We start from the raw sequence: 22393 nt of genomic DNA, 5'->3' as shown, positions 1-22393 counted from the left end.
GAAACAACGGTATTTTTAATGCAAATGACATTCATAAAACGCTGAGAAATCACAGTACTTACCTGCAAAATGGTGTTGAACTTCATTACAAAAAGCATCCACAAATTTAATGGACATCAATTCAAGTTTAAATAATTCACTGTTCCTTCCCAAATTTTAAAACATTTCAGTGACATATTAATGAAGGAGAGCAGAGGTATTTATGAGTGGGAATTGTAACGTGGATGCGCAGCGATCCTTCACCCCTCTCTCCTGTCCTTAATAGTAAAAACCACACTCTCATTCGCCATATATATGCTCATAACATCAACTCAAACTGCTTGTAAGACCCAAATAACTATCTAAAACTTGCATTATATTAACACTTTTCCAAAACCAACAACTATAGCAGCATCACTTTGTTTTACACCTTTATCATTGCTATGTACTTTAGAATACATGCAAGTTATTCTCCATTCTCTCAAGCTCCCTTCTCAAAACTCGTCTTTCAGTTTTGAATACTGGCACACTCTCTGATACTGCTGTTTCTGTTCTGCTTTCGCTTCAGCCCGTGAGATAGTATCGATCCCTAAGCATCTAAGGGTTTAAACCACATCTTTTCAAAAAGGGGCCATAACATCAATCAGCAGTAGTAGTTGATGGCGATCGTTTAGTCTCTATCACATCAACACCCCACTCATATATTTACTCCTTTTCACTCTCCACTCTCCGCTACCCTTTTTCTTGATCTTGACAAACCTCATTTTCTGTGTCCCTTTCTCATTCTCTTTCCCACTCAACGACAATTTTCCGGCACTTCAGTCGCAGGTTTCCCGGAGTCCACCCACTCCAAAACCCTCCAACATGGACGACAACTTATGTGATATTTTCGACGACAAAGAGTTTGGAAGCGACCACTTTGGTGGGGACGATCTCTTCGCCATTTTGGAGAGCCTAGAATCCGACTTAACCCATTTCCCTCCCATTAACCAAGAAGCTGTTGCTGTCTCCAAAGAGAACGAGGATGTCTCAAGATTGGTGTCCCAAAAGTCTACCTCCTCAAGTGCTCCACAAGACTATTCCGAAACTGAGTTTGAAACCTCATCAAAAACCAAGAGACAGAAGCTTACTCCCACCACGTCAGAGGAAGCAAACCCAGATGGACAACAAAGGATGTCTCACATCACCGTTGAACGCAACCGGAGAAAGCAAATGAACGAACACTTGTCCGTCTTGAGGTCGCTTATGCCTTGCTTTTATGTCAAACGGGTACGTCTTCATTTTATTTATTTATCTTCACTTTCTTTTACATCTCTTAAGCTCTTATGTTTTATCTTGAAATGTTTTTAGTGTTGTTGTTTAATTATAGTTCATTTTTTCTCACTTATGCGTAATGAATATTTATTTAAAGGTTACTACAGATTTCTGAAATAAAACTCTAAGTATTTAACGGAGAGCAACATTAAAAGCTCTCTCATGTGAGTTTTTTTGGCACATTGGTACAGAGTTGCACGTGAGTTGTCCTTTTTGGCGTATAGCTTGCCTTGAGGGTTTAAATTTAAAACAAAATTTCGTTTCATCGTTTAAGCGAGATGATTGAAAATTAAGGGTATTCATTATTTGTCTAAAGTTGCTTTTATCTCACATAAACCTAACTTCAAATATATATGGTTACTGGTTTCGTATAACAGTGTAAAGTGTGTGTTCTTCACAGATTAAATTAAGTGCACCTTGCATTTCTTGAATTAGTTGACTTTTAATTACATACTTATTTGTATAAAGTATGAATTTATTAAATTATTCTCAATGATTTATGGTTTAGGGAGATCAAGCATCAATAATCGGAGGTGTGGTTGATTACATCAACGAGTTGCAGCAGGTGCTCCAAGCCCTGGAGGCCAAGAAACAAAGGAAAGTTTACAGTGAAGTGTTAAGCCCTAGGCTTGTTTCAAGCCCAAGGCCCTCACCTCTGAGTCCTCGGAAACCACCTCTGAGCCCGAGACTAAACCTGCCCATTAGCCCAAGAACTCCACAACCAGGAAGTCCTTACAGGCCAAGGTTGCAGCAAGGGTACAACAACATGATTTCACCAACCATGTCCAACTCTCTGGACCCTTCTCCCACTTCTTCTGCTAATTCCTCCATCAACGACAACATCAACGAGCTTGTTGCGAACTCCAAATCCGCCACTGCTGATGTGGAGGTCAAGTTTTCAGGGCCCCACGTTCTTCTCAAAACGGTGTCTCAACGAATTCCCGGACAGGCTCTGAAGATAATCACAGCGCTCGAAGATCTCGCACTAGAAATCCTCCATGTCAACATTAACTGTGCTGCTGATGATACCATGTTAAACTCATTCACCATCAAGGTACACTTCGAATTCCAACACAAAAATTAATGGCTAATAATCTTCTTATTATTTCTTCGAATGCATAACCCTTTGCTCTGTTCATAGCTAACATTCCTTGATTTAATAATGAAGTTCGTACGTTAAAGACGTAAACCACCACATATATATATGAACATCCTTGATTAAGGATTTGTGTTATGGAAATGGAATTCAAAATTGAAAATGAAAAAGAAGACTGACAATGATGAATTCCAACAGTACCTTGTCACATGAGGAGGAAATGGTGAAGCCTTTTTTTATGTAAAATGTAGTTTCAACAGTACCTTGTTCTTTGGATGCCAGCTGGATACCTACCCTTAAATTACTTTAAAATTTAAGTTTATAATATAATTTTAGATATGAAAATATCATTGTCCTCGATTTTGTTTTTATCACAGTCTTAATTTACATTGAAGTGTAAAGTGACAGCTACTGAATGAAAAAACAAATTTCCTTTTTAATGATTGCTTAACATAAATTTATTTTTCTTGCATGGTATCTAGTGCTTAGTTAGTTGTTTATAGTAAGATGTAGAAGAAATGGATAGATGGGGAGTGCAGGGTCCATTCCGACATAGTTGTCCCCGATAGTATGGCCGAAAAGACAAATATAAAAATTGGTGATATTTTGATTTAAATTATTAAATTGGAGAAATATTGATGCATGCAGGTATATGATTGGACGTATGTGTAGAATATTTAGTAGTTGAATTTAGGTTGTGTATTAAACAGTGGTGATATGTGTTTGTGTGTTTATAGATTGGAATTGAATGCCAACTGAGTGCAGAAGAATTGGCTCAACAAATCCAGCAAACATTCTGCTAATTACTATAAAGAAGAGTAATGCCTGTCCAGAATCCACACCAAACATCACCATGCATGCATTTCTCTCTCTTCTCTTACTGTCTTCTACGTACGTGGCTGTACAAATAACAGACAAGTGATGGGAACAGTCAATTTAATTCCAACATTTTATCATTTTATCATTTTCTTTCTTATTTATTATTATTATTATTATTATTATTATTACAGCAATTGGTAGTGTAATTCCATCACAAGTATTAGGTAATTGTTAGTATAGTGACTACTCTCCTGTAATTGACCACTGTCAAGCTTTAATTTTTCTATGAATTAATTATATTTCCATTTCCAAAATTCAACCTTTCCTCCACAACAACATTATGTTGCTTAAATTTGAGTTTGGTGCTCCGTTCTATCTTTACTTTAAAAACTATTTGCTTTGGTCCAGCAGCAAAATATATGTAAGCATCCTTTTTGGTTTGTTTAACTTTATCCTTTTGACTTTTACATAATTTACCTCTTCTTATTTCTTATCGGAACACTAATGCTCAGGAAAAAAATGAATAAAGATAAAATTAAATAAAAATTAAAAAAGTTGATTGAAACAAATGAAAAAATTGAAAGAGATATATGAAATAAATAAATAAATGAATTGGTCTAACCATTTTTAAAATTATTTTTTTTACCCTACTTTTCATCATAAAATCACAATATATATATATATATATATATATAAAATTAATTAATTAATTAAATACATCAATATTTGAGTTTCCAACATATAAAGTAATGCTATTAAGAAAGTAAGATCACTTTTTTTCAACAATAACTACAGTTTTTAGTTACTAAAAAAAATTGTTTACTAAATATTAACTAAATATTTTTGTTACCGAAAAAAATTAGTTTATAAATTAGTATTTAATTAATTAGTGATCAATTATAACTTTTTATCCAACTAATGACTATTTTAACAATTAATAATTTTTTATTTTGTAAATTAATATTTAAATTTATCATTATAATGACTAACAAATTTTTATCATTAAAATTAATTATTAATAAGATATTTTTTTATAGTGTAAAAAGTGTTCAGATTGTTTAATTATTACCTATCGAAGAAACCTAACTTCTTTTTCTTTTACTTATTTTATTTTATTGTGTGATAGAGGTAATATATATATAATTTATTCCTTTTCATAAGTTATAAATGATAAGGAACAAAATCATTACATCAAACACGAAACCATTCACAATTCACTAACAAAATATAGTTGCTAGCAACCTCCCTTAAATGAAAGTAGTATATAAATAAATTGACACTATTTTTACCACTAGTATAAATCATTAGTCCTAATATTATTGTTCAAACTTTTAGCGGGATAAAAAAGAAGATATTTATCATTTTTTTTTTATATGAGCTACTCACACAAGGTACCATAACTTAGCTAATTGTCACATCACAGCACATCAAATCATCATTTTAATCAGTTTAGATTCTTGATAATTAAAAGAGAAGAAAATAGAGTTTAGTGTTGTATGTAGATGCTAGTACAAAATATGGACTCAAAGGGAATAGAATTATTTCATTCTTAAACATAATTGAAGACGTATTCTTAAGTGCACAATAAAGATTTGGGCTTGGATAATAAGTAAAGAGTCCTAACCGTGTCTTAACTCAATATCTCGTTTCACAAAGGGGATAATTTTGAGATATAACCGGAAAAGATATAAAGATAAATATTGGATAATGGAAGTAGCATTTATACAAATTTCATATATATTATGAAAATTGACATTTTTTAGAATAAATTACTAATATCAATAAAAGATAATGTATTGTTTAGCTAGTTTTGAAGTAACTATAATTGCAAGAATTATGTTGTAATGTTTAAAACCCGTCAGTCAATCAAAATTAATGTTCACCTATCAGACGACTAAAAATACATCAGCAAAATGCTAGTTAATAAATTTATTAACGGATTGTAAATTTTATCGGTCATTACCGACGATTACAAATACGTCAGTATTTTTATAGTAGGGATGAAATCTTGCAGTGTACTAGGAAGGACTTCTTGAATTATTATTGTACTACAACACTGTAAACATGTTAGAGTATTCTAAGTCCTCTATTGTAGTTATAAAATATTTTATTGTTGATAAGAAAAAATAGATACCATAATATAATACCTATTTATAATCTTATAAGTTTCACTGTTTATGTGTTCTTTTTTATATTCCACATCTTTCTCATTTTTATTTCATTGTATAAATTTTGACTCTATAAAACTTTCAAGTCATATTTAATTTTCGAGTTAAATATATTTTTGATATCCTCTTAATTTTTAATGAAAATTAGAATTAGTCCATTTTTTAAATTTTAATTCTCAAATTTTAGAAATACGTGAATTTAATCCTTTTAATAAAATTTTGTTAAATTTATTTGACATTTCAAATGCGTTTCTCCATTAATATTAAAACAGAAATGTGTCAAACAGGATAACCAACTCAACTACTATCATGAGACGCTTTTAGATTATTTTAGGCTAATTTGTATTTTTGTTCTAGTATAAACGTTATTGATATATTGGCCTTCAAAATTATTTTAAAATTATAAAATTTAATTGAAAAAAAAATTGTATTATTATCTTTTACTCAAAAACCTATGATTTTTACTATAAATATTCCATATATAAATTCAATGGAACTACGGGGCCCATATTCCGTGGGTTGTTTGTAACTTGCCTGGTCTGACATTTTGTTAAATTTAAGCCCATATCTATGACCTCACGTTTTGGGCTTTAAACATCCAATTATTTGTGGGGGCTTTTCTCATTTATTGTGGAAAGCAATTTTTAGGGACTAAAAAGATTTAGGAAACATTTTGTTTGACCGGGTAATGTTTACCAAACTTCTTTATGTGAAAACATATTTAAATTTCATACAATTTGAATACTACAAATTGCACCTGGAAAAATTTGTATTTCTATATAATTATCTAATGTTTTTTTTTTTTTTTACTTCAGTATATAAAAATAATGTAAAAAAATATATTCATAAAAATGAGTTTAGATTTCATTGTCAATGATGCCAGAACTTCAACGATCAATTATTTGAAGTATATTTGTAAATATTTTTGTAGACCGTGAGCTATCAACTTAGGTGAATCTTCGAAATCAAATTCATCTTATTTTTCACTGCACAAAAAAGGCGAGAAGTGAAAAATTAAAGAATATTTGTTTAAAGTAATATTTGAATTTCCCTATGTTCATGATATACATAAAAAGTAAATTGACCATACGTGAAAAATCAGAGATTAAAATTGTTTATTTATCCCATAATTCTTCACACATATTTTATTTTTTAAGGAAATATATTAACTTTAGAAATTGAGTTTGGAAAATCATTCAACAGAATAGTATATAGTCAACAGAAATTCAAGAATATTAGTTTATAGAAAAGTATTTTCAAATTTCCCTTGACAATATTGCTGGATAAATGTCACATAGACCCACTTATTTATTTGTAACCCTAGTTTTTCCTTTCTTATTTTCAATCCAAGTTGCGACTTAATGTGTAAAGCGCTATTGTACAACTAAAATCACAGTTCAACGAAATATCATGAATCTTGCTGGATTTTTGTTTTTGTGTTGGTCCGCGTCAACGTTTCAACGGTCAAAGATAAGATACCTTAACCTGCTTAGAAACTGGATTGTTTATTTTATTTGTAGAGAATTGGAAATAAATACAATGGCTTATATCTTTTTCCCCTTTCCTCTGACTCGAGAAAATGACTATTTTCATTTCATCATCAGTTTGCACTGAATAGGTATCCTGATATTAAAGCCAAAAAAAAAAAAAAAAATCAGAAAAGAGAGCTTGTGATATGATAACTTGACATGTCTCTAACAATGAAGGAAAATTCTTATTGACCAAGCAATTTTAGAATTGCACATTCCTACGACACATGGAGCTACGACACACATAGAAATGTTTTTGCCTCTTTTTCCAAAAGGGTCATATAATTCTAGAATGTTTACCTTACAGCACCTGCTGATATGTTTCCACTTACATCATATGCTTCTAATTCTATAATTTATAAAAAATATATATATAGATTTTGTCTTTTATTCAATTTCTGTTGTTTGAGTATACTCAGCAGAAAAATCATGGGTTATCGAATCTGAAGTTCTGACCATCAAAATTAAACTGGTTGAAAGGAAACTCTAAAGCAACAGCAGCTGAGTTTGGAGCTGAAGTAGCAGGTGGGATCATGTCATTGATATGAGACTCAAAAGTTCCCAGATTTGGGTTCCCTCCAAAACTGTTCACCCCACTCGGAGACACAGAAAAGTGGCTGATTCCGGATGTAGCAGGCGACATATAAGGCGAACCGAAATTTTCAAGCACATGGGGAGGGAAAACTTGACCTTCATTTTTTATGTTCGTTGATAAAGGGAAACGGAATGGAGAAAATGATTGGTCAGTGGAATCTAGGTTCTGTGTTTGGACTCTCAACCCTTCTCGGAGACTCAAAAGTAAATCATTCGGTTGCTGTTCAAGGCTCTGCAAGATATTCTGCTGCTGATTTGTGTTGTTCAGAGTTGGTTCTTGGTTTTCTAATGGAATTACTGAAGAAGTAGCCGCGGTGTGGGCCACCGTGCAGGTGTGCTTTCCTCGGTAATTGATTTCAAAAATTGTAGGGTCTTCGTCAGATCTTTGCACTTGCTTGGTTGCCATGCAACCTTGCACAGTCCTGTGGGTACATCTGTAATAGCCCCTGCAAATAAACAAGCTACATAGTTATATATATATTATATATATATACTATACATACATACAAATCTAGTTCAACACTATAACGACATAACAGTACTAAATATGTGGTTATATACCTGGGGTACATGGCTCCGAGGATGTCTTTCTGACCATATTTTCTCCAACTATATCCATCATCAAGAGGCCCTTCCACCGCCATTCCTGGTGTAACCCGAATCCTTTTTGTCCATCTCGGCAAAGTGTTTCTGACAGAGGAAAGAAGTTGATGAAGTTAATGAAATGACAAAAGCAGAAGGCAGGGTGGTGCATTGGTATTAGATATACCTTTTTTTGAAAGCATTGTGGTCTTGGTCCTTCAAATCTCTCTCGGAGTCTTCACTTCGGGGACTACTGCTGATAGGTGAATCTGACATTCGGATTGCGGCTGCTAGGGGCAGTTGTGATGATTCAGCGGCAGGAAGTGGCCCTTTCCAATTTACCATTTCAAGAGCCTTTTCGAAGGTGGAAATGATGTTGTGGATGAGGAGGTCACGGGTTTCTTGGGACGAAGAAGGTGTGTGGAGACACACTTGAAGCTGCCTTGCCAACTCCAAACCTTGTAGCAGCTCTTGTACGATGCTCTTTGGGTCTCCCATGTTGTCCATGTAGGCACAAAAGATGAACCCCGTGACTTGTGTACCAGGTGATGAAAAATGATTGGTTCTGTGGAGAAAAATTTGATGTGGCACATACCAAAGATGGGTAAACTAAAGCATGGATTGGGTAGGTTTGGTGGGTGGTGTCACCAGAAGGAGAAGGAGAAGGAAAAAGAAAAGGTTTAGAAGCATATAGAAGAGAATAAGAGAAAATGGGTTAGCGATGAGGTGAGTTATATGGGATTTTTAAGGTGGGGTTGTGATTTTGAATGAAGCAAAGTGTGGGAAAGCGCAGAAAATAGAAAGGAAAAGGAAAGTTTGACTGAGAAAAGTGGAGTGGATTTTGTGTACTCGGACTAGTCTTTGGTCATAGGAAGGAATCCAGCAGTTCAAAGGGTAACGATGAGAGGTCCAATTGCTGACCCATTCTCCAGCACATACCCTTCTTAAATCTTTAGCATTGACCCTCTTCTCTTCAATAACTCACTTCATTCACACGCAGTAAAAAAAACCTAATTCTTTAATTAGAACAAAAAGAAAACTTGTAAAGAAAAAAGTCAGAGTGATGAAAAGGGTAAATTTGGAAACAAAAGTGACTAGGAATCTTCAAACCTTGTTCCGCGTCATTACCATTGTACCTTCCAACGTTGTTATAGAAGGTTTGTGACAATGTTGTGACGTTGCCCATTCACTTTGCTTCCATCACAACATTTCAAGTTCCAACAATTCTCACTGACACTTATTATAATTTATAACATTCCGGAGTTGTTTTTGCTATACCTGTTTCCGGATGGGGTACACTCGATAAACTAGTTAAAAAAAATTACTAAACTAGATTAAGATAAATTTGTGTTATGTATTAATTAACAACTAGTGAATGCGAAATTCTTTTTTCTTCTCTTTATGTAACTATTCATTTCCCGTCTAATCAAATCAAATTCATTTGATACGAATTACATCTCAAAAATGATTTCAATTTAATTCGATTTAGTTTAGACATGACCCCACTCTTAAACTGTACAAATTAATGCCGCGAACTGTGCGAGCGAGCACGAAAGTCTTACGATGTAGTGAGGTGTATTTATTTATCTCTCGTTTCTCATGCACGTTTTTATTTTCAATTGTAATCGCATCTCTGTCTTGTAAGATACTTTAATTTGCAATAGAATAATAGATTTGATTTAATAAAATAAAACTTTTGTTCCATCAGTATCTTTACTTTTTAAGTAATTGTTTTAATTGATCATTTCATTGGACGATTCTTGTTCCAATGCATGCATCTCAGCCACCCCAACCTTCAGTACGGACACAGACGGTTTTCATACTACAACTTTCTGTTCAAAAATATTGTCATAAAAAACTTAAATATAAATCAATTTTAAATTTTCAAAACCTTATTTTATATTATACTGCCTCATTTTTTACAACATAGATAAAGGTTTTAGAATTTATTTTAAGCTTTTTAAATACACAGAAAAAATTGTAGAAAATTATTTTTCTAAATTTTCATAAAAATTAAAATCTCACAAAATATAAAAAGTTATAGCAATAATCAACTATATTATTCTAAAAATATTCTCATATTTAAATTAACATTATTTTTAATAAATATAATTCCAGATGTTTTATATAAAATATTTTTTATTTGATGTTAGAATTTCAAGTGTAAATTTAACCCTATTATCATCGGCGAATCTTAACTAATATTTTAAGGAAGTGAAAATAATGCAATCAAAATTTATAGATTTAAATATTTTCACTAAAACAAAGATAATGAATACATAATTTAGAATAACCATAATTATATAAAGAAATAATAATTATTGTCATTTGTTCTTTTTCGTATTCTTGAACTCATCAATAATTGAATCACACTAAAATTTTCAGTTATTTCTTTTTCAATGTAAATAAACAAATTGTCAACAAAAAATTCATCTTCCATCTTTATTCAACAATATTGTTTTGATAATTTTCATTACAAAAAACAATTTTTCTATTATAGTAATGACTCACCTGTAATTCTTTGAACTTTAAGAGAATAAAATTATAATTGAACAATTGAGTCAGTAGTATCATGGTTCTGAATATATGTAAAAAAATGAATTTGTCTTGTTTTCATTTTCACACAATTTCCCTTTTATAATTTTTAAAATATGAATTTGTTCTTTTATTCTTCACTAATATATTTTTTTAAGATTAAGACTAAATAATAATTTTTCATAATCTAATAAAAAATTGAAACATAATAATAAAATAAAATTCATGATAATAAAACTACAATTAAAAATCGATTATGAAAAAAAAAAACATAGTATAATATTTTTTTCTTCTACATTCCTAAAAATAATGTACAAAAAAATCGTTAGATAAAAAATAATTTTAACTATTAAACTAATATTTCACTATCAAATAAGACAATAAAAATATATTTTTTTTCAAGAATGGAAGAAAACATATAAGAGATAAGAGTAGATGCAACAATTATTTTTACAAAAAACAACAAGTAAAAGTAAAATATGAGAACAATATGTGAAAAAACTCAGAAGATAAATGAAAAATATCTTAAGATTGAAGGACATAATATATATATATATATATATATATATATATATATATATATATATATATATAACCTACATCTATTACTTTAATATTTTAGAATATAAATACTATGTTTCTTTTCTTACATAAAATGTGACTCTTTAGTAAAAAATATCTTAGTTTCTTCCAATGAAAAACCCGACATATAATTATTATTTTTAATATGTAAAAGTGGCTAATTATAATGTTTATTTATTAAATTTTACTTAGTTGATGAATACTCCTTTTAATATTAAACTACTAATTACTTACACTCAATTTCTGATAGATTAAACACTTACACTTATAAATATTATAAAACTACTTTATTTGTCTTCCATTATTTCATACGATTGTCAAAATTGATTCTCTCACTCTTCATATCAATTATTTTTTATAACTTTCAATTTCCAATTCTCGACACTCCCGTCACATTTATTTATTCACTTCAATTTTTTTATCTTAGACATAAATTTCTTAAATAATATTTTAAATAATATAAACATTAATATATTTAATAAAATTTATTACAATAATTAAATTATATTTTATTGAAATAAAATGACCTAATAAAAATTCGACAAACAAGCGTTGATATAAAATCAATCAAAATACCAACTTTTCTTAATTAAATATTCGTATTGTTTTACTAGAACGTTGATATAAAATTCTCTTTCTTTCAGCTACGTTTTTTCCTCTTTCATCGTGTGAGGAGCATATCAATAGGGTCGTTGTGTTCATGATCATCATATTAAAAGATAAATTTTGACATCTCAGGGATTAATAGTGTTCTATATTAATTAAGTCCTTTATCTAATAATGTGTATTTATATATATATATATATATATATATATATATATATATATATATATATATATATATATATATATATATATATATAAAGTATGGGACTGGATTCTTGTTTAGTTTTTTTATAATATAAATTCTTTATCGGTTGACAAAACTTCTTCTCCGACACGAATCGCCAAATTTTATGGTGGCACAATCTATAATTAAAAAACAAAAAAGATTATAAAGAATAACTTTTTAAAAACTCCGTTTTATTTTATAATTTATTTAATTTGAATGAAATGTTTCTAAGAACTATATTATCAGTCAAATTAAAATATTCAATCACGTACACATCTCATTATCATTTTACCCAGTTTTCACTTCCCAAATTTCCCAAAAAGTAACCACTATGTTCCCAACACAGCTTTTCAAAACCCTGCTCACGATGACCTCTATTCTTTTTTACTTTTGTCTTCATTTGCAACGTTTAATTCATTTTTACATTTGTTGATCTTTTATGTAGGATACTAGTCTTGCAATATAATATAGCGTCGAAATAACAACTATGACCTATTGCTGACAATTATACGAACACTCTTTTTTTTTTTTATCAAGCACTTTAATAAGATTGATATAAAGGGCTGTTAATTAAAATTATAAAATTTTGACACCAGTTTTTTAGTTTATTTCTCACAATAAACTCTATATACGATTGTATACGATTAGGATTAGAATTAGAGCTACGTAAGTACATCACATAAATATAATAATAATAATAATAATAAATAAATAAGTTGGCTTTAATTAGGCTTTCTTTTGGATAATAATTATTTTTAGAAAAACTTGTTTTTTTAGTAAAACACTAAGTTAGAAGATAGGGTAAAAAAGAAGTCTCAATAAAGTAGAATAGATCACTTTTGTATATGGAGTGATAAGGTGACTCAATTTGGTGAAATTTAAAAGGGAGGGTGAGAGGGGTTGTAGGTTCAACTCTCGATAATAAAAATTAATAACTAACATTTAGTATATAGACTGACAAGGTGATCTGTTGGGTAGAGTTTAGAAGGAAGGATGAGAGGTGTTGTAGATTCAACTCTCCCACTAACAAAAATTTACAACTAACAATTGCCTTGGTTAGGTGATGTTTTAGAAGGGAGAGGTTGTAGGTTCAACTTATAATTTATCTTGATTCAACTTGACTTTTGATTTATTTTCTAGTCTTATGCCAAGAGAAAAATACTTTAAATATTTATAAATAAGGACACTTTTAGTATATTGTTTGGGTTGAATAAAAAGTCACAATTATCGTAGTTCAACTTGGTTTTGCTTTATTTTTGAGTCTCACGTCTCCTAAGATATGAAAAGCAAGGGTTTTATGTATGTATAAATAAGATTACTCACTAAAGAAAATATCATATTATAAAATAATTTTTTTTGAAAAAAAAAATATATATTTACCAATTAAATAGCATTTATCAACAAATTTTACTAATGAAAAAAAAATCATCATTAAAATCAAATTTATCGGTAAATTTTAGGATTTTAATTACGTAAAGACATCCATCGACAATAGATTTGTAGTAAAATTCATTGGCAATTTAAAATTTTTATTACAGACAAAAATATTTTTCAGTAAACTCATCAATAAAATGGGTGTCAAAGTTTCATCTTTATGCTTTAATCATATCATAGTAAAATTCGTCGATAAACTCATCAATAATATTTTTCTTTTTTTATAATCTATTAGTAAATCCATTGGTAATTGAAGTTTTTGAAATTTCATTAGTAAGCTTGTTGATAATCAAATTTTTGAAAATTCTTCAATAATTGTGTTTTCTTAAAAATCCATTAGTCATTTTGTTGATAAATCTTCCCATAAATGGGAGTTAAGTTTCTTGTCAAATTTGACGAAATATTGTTATAAATTAAATAGAGGTGGGTGAGAACAAGAATAGAAGAAGAAGGAACAAAAAGAGGAAGAGAAGGAGGAGGAGAAAGAGAAAGAAGAGGAGGCATCAACGACGAAAACAAGTGAAGCAACAATGGTGGCATACACAACAATACTAATAGTGACGGTGGACAAGGAGGAGGTGGAGGAAGAAAAAGAAAAAAGAATAGAAGAAACCAAATCAGAATATTTATAAACGGATAATTACTGACAAATTTTTTGTCATTAATAATTACCGATAGATTTTTCAATCTATCAATAAAATTTATTAACGAGCATTCTAGTGATATATTTTTTGTTGAGTAAGTCATCAATTATTTTATTTTATCAATAGATTTTTATGATTATTTAAGAATTTTAACCATTAATAAATCAATTTTCTTTTTGTAGTATATTTATATGTCTTGGTATACAAACACTTTTGAATTAACTTAAGAGAGAATGTACATTTTCTATTAGATACATTTATCTCTTGTAGGTTGTGAACTAATTTTTTAATTTAAACAATAGAATGATGTAATTTAAATCATTTCTATAAATTTTATCATTAATTATTTGAATAATTTGAAGTTAAGATCTTTTTTATTCCAGCAGTAATATTGATGAAGTAATAAAAAATATATTTTATGATTATATAGTTGTGATCTATCCTTTATAGCAATTATTTACTAAAAAACGTTAAAATTTTAATTGTTATGATAAGTGGTTTTAGGGTAAGAATAAAGATTCTATTTGTATTCTTACATTACAATTCTTTTTCTTTTTCTTGTTAACAGCGTTGATTACCTTCATCTTCCCGCATTCCAGTGCTAAGTCCATTTTGTTTTTCGCCTTTTTTTGTCATTTTTTTGTTTGTTTTCTATTAAAAACTTTTCTCCAACACAACAACAAAACCTCTTCGACCACGTTCTATTTGCACCATTCACTTACAAGGTAAGTTTTACCACTTAACTTAGTGTTTTTCTTCGATTCTTTCATCTATATTATTTTGGCCAAAAGAAAATTATTTTATGAAAGAAATGTCAATATTGTCAATGAACATCTTTTTATGTGTATTTGATTTTGATTGTACGGAATAATTTGGACTGATATGGATTTTTATTAATCGAGATGCGATGGTAATAAAAGTGAAGTTGGATTTGTGAAAAAAAATATATATGTAAAATTTGAAATCTTGAATAATGTGAGTCATGCTTAATGAAATATTTGTGAAATTTCTATAATGGCAATGTTAAGATCCGAGTAAAACTTACAATACTAACTATTCTTTAACCAGAAAAAGGTGATCGCACTTTATGTCTCATTTAAATCTACGTCAGTTGTTGACAAAAACTTTCTAAAATAGTAGTGACAATGGACATTACATTGATAGTTCTTATATCTTCCAAACAAAATATAGAAGATGATGAGATCGAATTTATATATTTATCTTTACAAAAGTTTACATTATCAAATTTGTAATATTTCTATTTATTTTCAAAATTTTAAAATCCTCAATGGTGTCAAGAAGGTTAAAAATTTAAAAGAAGTGGTTAGTATTTGTATTTCACACAACGGTAGACAATTGTTTGAATTTTCGCTAGAAAAAACAGGAATATTTAATATCTCATGAATCTCGAATGGTGTTAACAAATGTGGAGAGAAAAAAAAAATCTAAATGAAGTGTGAATGATTTAACTTGCATTAATTAATTTGCACCGTCCTTAGTTTTGAAAACTTCAAAAAATATGAATTAAACAAAAGTAAGAATCTAGAAATAGACCAAGTCAACCTGTGTTATTGCCATGAATGGAGACACAATGGAAACAAGTTGTGTTACGGTCAACGTTAAAGAACGATGAATAAAAAGGGTGTTTTTAAAAATGAGAAATGCAAGCACAGGTAAGGTGGTCGGAACTTCTGCTATGTTTTGAGATATGGAATTGGAACATGAATTTTGATTTTATGGGTAGGAGATGATGGTACTAGGAAACAACCAAAGTTGGTAGAGAAAAACTAAGTTTGGTAAGCCGCAAAGTTTACGGACATCTGGAAGAAAAAGAGTGGGCCCTAGAACCAAAGCCCACGGTGGTTGGCCCACCTAAGACTTGGGCGTGAGAAATGTGCACTGACCAATGTCTAAGTTGGAGTCTGTAATGTATCATGCTGGTTTGTGCAGCCACAGGGTCAAGCTTCAGGGCTGATTTCGTAATTATGTCCATTGCGTGTCCTTTTACGCTGTTTCTGCTGTGCACCGCCGAATAAATTAGCCATTCTTCACTGTTCCAACTGTATATAATGATTATAGTTTAACTTCTTTTTTTTACTCATTTTTGAATAAATTTGAGTAGAAATATAAGAAAAAAAAGTAAAATTGAGAATGATTGGATTAAGAGAAAATAGTTATTTATGGTAAATTAATTTAAAACAAAATATAATTTGTTTAGATTAAGATAAAAGTTATTATTATTATTTATGATTTTTTAATTATTATTATTACTATTTTATAAATTCATTTTGATTATTATTTTTTTAATAATTATTATCGTTATTATATAAATGTATCTATATTATTATTATTTATTATTTAAAAAATTATCATTATTTATATAAATTTATTATATTACTATTATCATTATAAATTTATTCTATACAGGCATAGTATTAATAAGAAATGAGTATTGTGAATGAAGACACAAAGAAAATTTAAGAGTTTGTATGTAAATTTACAGACGTGACTTTCTTCTTTTTTCTCATGTTGAGAGGGGTCCTACCCATATTTTTTTCTTCTTTCTTTTATTGCAAATCAGAGGAAATGAACATAAACAAAGCAGAACAATCCACCATGCCTTTCTTCATCTACAATAAATCATTTAAAACAAGGACAATCATATTTTATCCATCACAATTTTATCTTATAATTCGATGGCAGGATTTACCGTTTGACAACAGATCAAAAGTTATACTCATTTCTCAATATCAAATGGTGGAAGTATATATAATTAGTAGTTAGAAATAATGTAAATGGAAGAGTGATATTAGAATTGCGTAAAAAACAATACCGCTCTCTTTCTGGTAAGGTATGCTAAAAGATTGAATGTCCAAAATTAAAATATATGTATCTAATGTCTTACTTTTTTATTTTAAAATTAATTAATGAGACATTAATTTCATATCTAGGGATATCAACAAAAAAAAATTCATACTCGCGGGTATACGCGGATAAACTCCGCAATTGGTAGAAAATGAATATTGTAAATGGATATATGCAGGTAATGGGTACGAGTATTTTTTTTTAAACATGTATGTTAACGAGACGGGTACATGTATCATGGTATCCCTACCTTAGATAACCATACTCATTATACTCTAATTTAAATTAAAAAAACATGATTACAACATTAACACATTGATTTTGAATGAATTATTTTTTATCAATTAGTTCTAAAAAATCTTTATTTCTTTACAAACAATCATTTAACACTATTTAACTATTTAAATAGGTTATTTGCACTTTGTTTGAAATTTATGAATATTTTGCATTGTATGTTAATTTGAATTTATGGTTAAAATATGTTGTTAAATATTAAATTATTTTTTTTGTAAATACCTACGAGTACCTGTGGATATTAAAAAATACGCGGGTACTCGCATAATGGATACCAGCAGCACAAATATAAATATGGGTGCAGGACAAATATTTATCCAGTGGGTAGGGTACGGGGGAGCTACTACTCATATCCTACTCGCTCCATCGACATCTTTATGCATATCCTAACCAACAAAGTCTAGCAACCTCTCTCGACATGTTATTACTGATCAGTCATCATAAACGGTTCGCTGAAGAGTTAAACTCATCACGGATAATTTATCAAAAACCCAAAATTATGTATTATCTATAAAATTAATAACCATGTTTAATATAATTGATATTAAAAAATAATATAATTTATTGATTAATACTAACCCACAATATAATAAAATAGAGAATAATAATTTTATATAATAAAATTATATAAAATACAAAATAGAATCTTTATTTTAGTTTATCTGTTTTTTTTATTGAAAAGATTTTCATGCAAACAATTAGTATTATGCCAAGATTCAACATGTGAACAAATTCTTCCTAGATGACCATAATTTCCTCCCGATTTCATTTTGCACTTCTAAAAATTTAAAGAAAAATCCAAATTCATTCCTCTATTTAGCAATTTCAGTTTAAGTTTTGAACCGAATAATCTAAATACATGTCATATTAGTTAATAATGCTAAACATTAATATTTTTATATTTTGGAATTTACAAGAAATGTGTAATTTAAAATACGATATATATATATATATATATATATATATATAATTATATATTTCAAAATTTACAATAAAAAATACATTTCATAATTTACAATCTCAAATAAAATACAAAAATTATATTTCAGATTATAAAATTCAAAATATAAATAAATTGAACACATATAACTAAAATTATAATTAATCTATTAGGACCATCAATGGCCTATCCCTAGAGATGACAAATATACATGCTTTCCGTGGGTATTGTGTGAATCCGTCTCCGTTTTGATTCGTTTTGACTGGGTATAGATATGAGTATGAAAAATTCCCAACTTTTTGAATTGGGTATGGAGATGGGTACAAGGATGTACATATTCATCCGGTTTCCATTTAAATTATTAAAATATTCATAGTCAATTAAGTAACACACACACACACACACACACACACACACATATATATATATATATATATATATATATATATTATTACACACTTTCTATTTTTTATTTTGTCTAATTGTTTGGTTTGTCATAAAATTCATTCCTATCTCCAATATTTTTTTCATCTTAATATAAATAACATTTATACAATTATGTTCAAATAATGTATGCCAATTAAATATTTTTTATATTTCACATTTGAATATTTATATTATTTTTTCATATTTTTATTTATTGTATATTTTATTTTCACATGAGAATGTTTAATGGTCTCAATTTAAATGTTTAATAGTATAAACTTTTCATTTATTATGTAATATAAAAAAATTATCTTCTCTACTCTATTATTATTAATTTTTGTTTCTTTTGAAGAATTCTTTTGTTTCGTTAAAATAATCTTCACGTTATTTCTTAACCATTAACTATGTTGATAGTTGAAAAGTTTTTTTAAATTTCTATGGTATTGTTCATATTATTATACCCTTAATTATATATTTTTTTCTTTGTGCGATCTCATTTAATATTCTCTCAACATTTGGTAAATTTTTAATATTTCTATTTGTTATTTAATTTTATAATGTATAATACTATTTTGTATATTTTATATAATTATTTTTTATTTTCTAACTCATTATAATACTGTAATTTTGTTATCATAATTATATAAATAAATTTTATTTACTATAATATAAAAATTTAATATAATTACCATGATTTTTTTTATCATTATCCAACATATATAGAAGTTCAAAATATATAAGATCTATGTTAAGATTTTATTATTATCAATTTAATCTTTGTTCTTTACGTGATTTTGATCAAGTTGTTAAAAGTAGATCTGTCTAATTATCTTAACCACGAAGGGATCTGAATTGATTAATGAGCTTTTCTCTGGTTTAAGGTGAATCTTGAAGAAGTCTTTAAGTTCTAAATCTCAATTAATCAATTTCGCAGTTCTGGGTTAGTGGACTGTTTTAACTCAATCAAGAAAGATTGTGAGAGAAGAGAAAGAAGCAATACACAATAATTTATACTGGTTCGATTCAAGATGAATCTACATCCAGTCTTCTCCTAAGTAACTCACTTAGGAGGATTCCACTAACACAGATAGGATCCAAGAATTACAAGAACACCTATATAATTCTAGACCCTAAAAACCCAAGAACTTGATTTACCAATCAAGAACTCCCCTTAGGAGCAATGGATCCACGCAATTGCACACTTCACACAATGAAGCAACTGTAATCAGAAATACAATAAACAGAATCAAGAAACGAATACACCTATGTTGTGCAAATTTGACAATATGCTCCTTGATTCAAGCAAGACCCATCATGGTAGAATCAATTATCAATCTTCTTGGATCTGCACTTGAATGATCTTCCAGAATGCTCAATATCTCTGTGTCTCTTAGAAGGCTGTCTCTCAGAAGGAATCTTAGTGATCTGTCAATTTTCTCCAGACTTAAAACAGATTTTAAAAACAACTTTTATACAGAGTTCTCTACTGTCATTAATGGATTAGCAATTTACCTAATCGATTATCGTGGGTGTATTTTCATTGCCTTAGTGCAACAATACTCACAACTAATCCATTAGTTAAACAACTAATCATTCATGTTTGCACAAGCAAGAGTGTAATGGTCCATTGCAGCACAATGTAGGCCTAATTCACAACCTGGTGCAGGCTTGATTTACATCTGATAAAGATAAACTATTAGCCTAATGCACAACCTAACTAGACCAAATTTATTATCTATTCTAATCCAGTAGACATCATCAAAACCATTCTTCATTTATAGGTGAAGTAGCTCCCCCCTACCAACATAAGTGATATATTATAATTTTTATTATTATATTAAAAAAAGAAATTCATTACAATTTAAAAAATTGAAATAAACATACATTCAAAATATATTTTAAATTGAATATTTGTTTTCCTTTTATATTTTTTTTTAAAATATTTTTAAATTTTTGTCCACTAAGTTTCATTAATTTTTCAAATTTAATAAATGTTTAGGTTCTCATCAAATTTTATTTGGTATTCTAGTGTGAAATGTATACAATTATAATTTCTTTTTAAATATTTGATATCAACCCTCCTCTTTTTAATATTGAATATTTGAAAATATTATCGTAATTTTCTATTATTATATAAAAATATATTAATTAATTTTGAAACATGAAAAAATGGATACAGATATGGGTATGATAGTATATCCGTTACCCGATAAAAATAGGGATGAAACAATAATTTGATATCGATTATATTTGAATGAGGATAAATTTCAATATCAATATCAATGCGAGAAGAATATTTTCCTCACATAGTTAACCGTGCAAGCACGGGAAAAGAAAGGCTGAAGCAACATCTATCCATGAAGTGCACATATTCAATGTATAACAAAAGGTGGAAGTGAATAAAAGGTTTAAATATACATTTGGTTTCTATTTTTTTTGTTTTTATTCAATTTGGTCTTTATTTTCGTTTTGTGATCAATTAAGTCATCATTTTCATCAAATTGTGGTCAATTTGGTCCTTTCCACTAATGGTGTTTAAATAGTTAACGTTTTTCAACAGTACATGACACATGTCAACTCTTGGTTTTTTTATTTTTAAATTTTTTTTTAATTTTAATTTTTTTTTAATTTAAAAAAAATTGTCCACGTGTCAAGTCACAATTGTTTCACGTGTCAATGTTAGAGCAACGTGTAAGTTTGTGGTTGCTTTTTGTTCAATTTTGCCCCGATATTTGTTATTTTTGTTTAATTCAGTCTCTATATTCGTTATTTTTGTTTAACTTAGTTCCAAATTTTGTTAAAATAGAACTATTTAATTTTTAAAATAGACATTATTATTAGTTATTTTTTAAAATTCAATTATAAATTATAATATTTAATTATAAATTAAATATAATTCTTAAATTCAATTGTTAAATAGAATATAATTATTTAAATATTATTAAAATGTGATTATTAAAATTTTAAAACTATATATTAATATCCGTAAAATTCACTTTTAAATTTAAAATATTTAATATGTTTATTGTATTTTAGATATTAAAATCTAAAATATTTTATATTTAAATGTTAATTTTACAAATATTAGTTAACTTTTCTGAAATATTTTGAATATATAAAATTTTTTTATATATCAATTTTAAAAGTATTTTAGAATATAAATATTAGAAAAAAGATTAATAATTATATTTTTATAATATTTAAAATAATTATATTCTATTTAATAATTAAATATAAGAATTTTATTCAATTTATAATTAAATTTAATAATTTATAATTGAATTTAAAAAATAATAAATTCAAATGTCAATTTTAGAAAAATATTAATATAATTTGTATAGAAGATATTAAATTTAGTGTTAATTTGAAAGGGACAAAATTGATTTATTTTAACAAAAATTAGGATTAAATTGAACAAAAATAACGAATAGGAACTAAATTGAACAAAAAATAATAATACTACCACAAACTGACACGTGGCACTAGCATTGACACGTGACACAATTGTGACTTGACACATGAATAACTTTTTTGAAATTAAAAAAATTAAAAAAATCAGAAGCTGACACGTGACACTGTTCAAAGACATTAACTATTTAAATACCGTTAGTGAAAATGACCAAATTGACCATAATTTGACGAAAATGAGGACCTAATTGAATACAAAACAAAAATATGGACCAAATTGAATAAAAACAACAAAAATAAGGATCAAATGTATATTTAAACCTCAATAAAAAAAGGTTTACTGTTATTTTAG

At 28.2% G+C, this 22393-nt stretch overlaps 2 protein-coding genes across 2 annotated transcripts; one reads left to right on the top strand and one right to left on the bottom strand.

The window, feature by feature from the left end:
- Nucleotides 1-315: 315 nt before the first annotated feature.
- SPCH (basic helix-loop-helix (bHLH) DNA-binding superfamily protein) lies at nt 316-3522 on the top strand. Its single transcript, XM_028046271.2, has 3 exons — nt 316-1248; nt 1802-2347; nt 3127-3522. The coding sequence occupies exons 1-3, from the start codon at nt 844-846 to the stop codon at nt 3190-3192; spliced, it is 1017 nt and encodes a 338-aa protein (XP_027902072.1). The 5' UTR covers nt 316-843; the 3' UTR covers nt 3193-3522.
- Nucleotides 3523-6862: 3340 nt separating this feature from the next.
- On the bottom strand, nt 6863-8810 carry LOC114162400 (putative WRKY transcription factor 53). Its single transcript, XM_028046269.2, has 3 exons — nt 8269-8810; nt 8061-8189; nt 6863-7945 (listed from the first exon to the last, which is right to left on the bottom strand). The coding sequence occupies exons 1-3, from the start codon at nt 8586-8588 to the stop codon at nt 7333-7335; spliced, it is 1062 nt and encodes a 353-aa protein (XP_027902070.1). The 5' UTR covers nt 8589-8810; the 3' UTR covers nt 6863-7332.
- Nucleotides 8811-22393: the final 13583 nt, after the last annotated feature.

Source organism: Vigna unguiculata, chromosome 9, assembly GCF_037176805.1.
Source record: "Vigna unguiculata cultivar grain cowpea cultivar isolate G323 ecotype 2 chromosome 9, ASM3717680v1, whole genome shotgun sequence".
Taxonomy (NCBI): Eukaryota; Viridiplantae; Streptophyta; class Magnoliopsida; order Fabales; family Fabaceae; genus Vigna; species Vigna unguiculata.
Note: the sequence above shows the minus strand (reverse complement) of the source record. Positions and strands in the feature narration are given on the sequence as shown.

What these genes read in the sequence shown, in the direction of transcription:
- SPCH (XM_028046271.2), top strand. Translation starts at nt 844, where the DNA reads ATGGACGACAACTTATGTGATATTTTCGACGACAAAGAGTTTGGAAGC. An exon ending in CTTGCTTTTATGTCAAACGG is followed by an intron (nt 1,249 to 1,801) that starts GTACGTCTTCAT and finishes TTTATGGTTTAG; the next exon opens with GGAGATCAAGCATCAATAAT. An exon ending in TAAACTCATTCACCATCAAG is followed by an intron (nt 2,348 to 3,126) that starts GTACACTTCGAA and finishes GTGTGTTTATAG; the next exon opens with ATTGGAATTGAATGCCAACT.
- LOC114162400 (XM_028046269.2), bottom strand. Translation starts at nt 8,588, where the DNA reads ATGGACAACATGGGAGACCCAAAGAGCATCGTACAAGAGCTGCTACAA. An exon ending in CACAATGCTTTCAAAAAAAG is followed by an intron (nt 8,190 to 8,268) that starts GTATATCTAATA and finishes TTCCTCTGTCAG; the next exon opens with AAACACTTTGCCGAGATGGA. An exon ending in CTCGGAGCCATGTACCCCAG is followed by an intron (nt 7,946 to 8,060) that starts GTATATAACCAC and finishes GTTTATTTGCAG; the next exon opens with GGGCTATTACAGATGTACCC.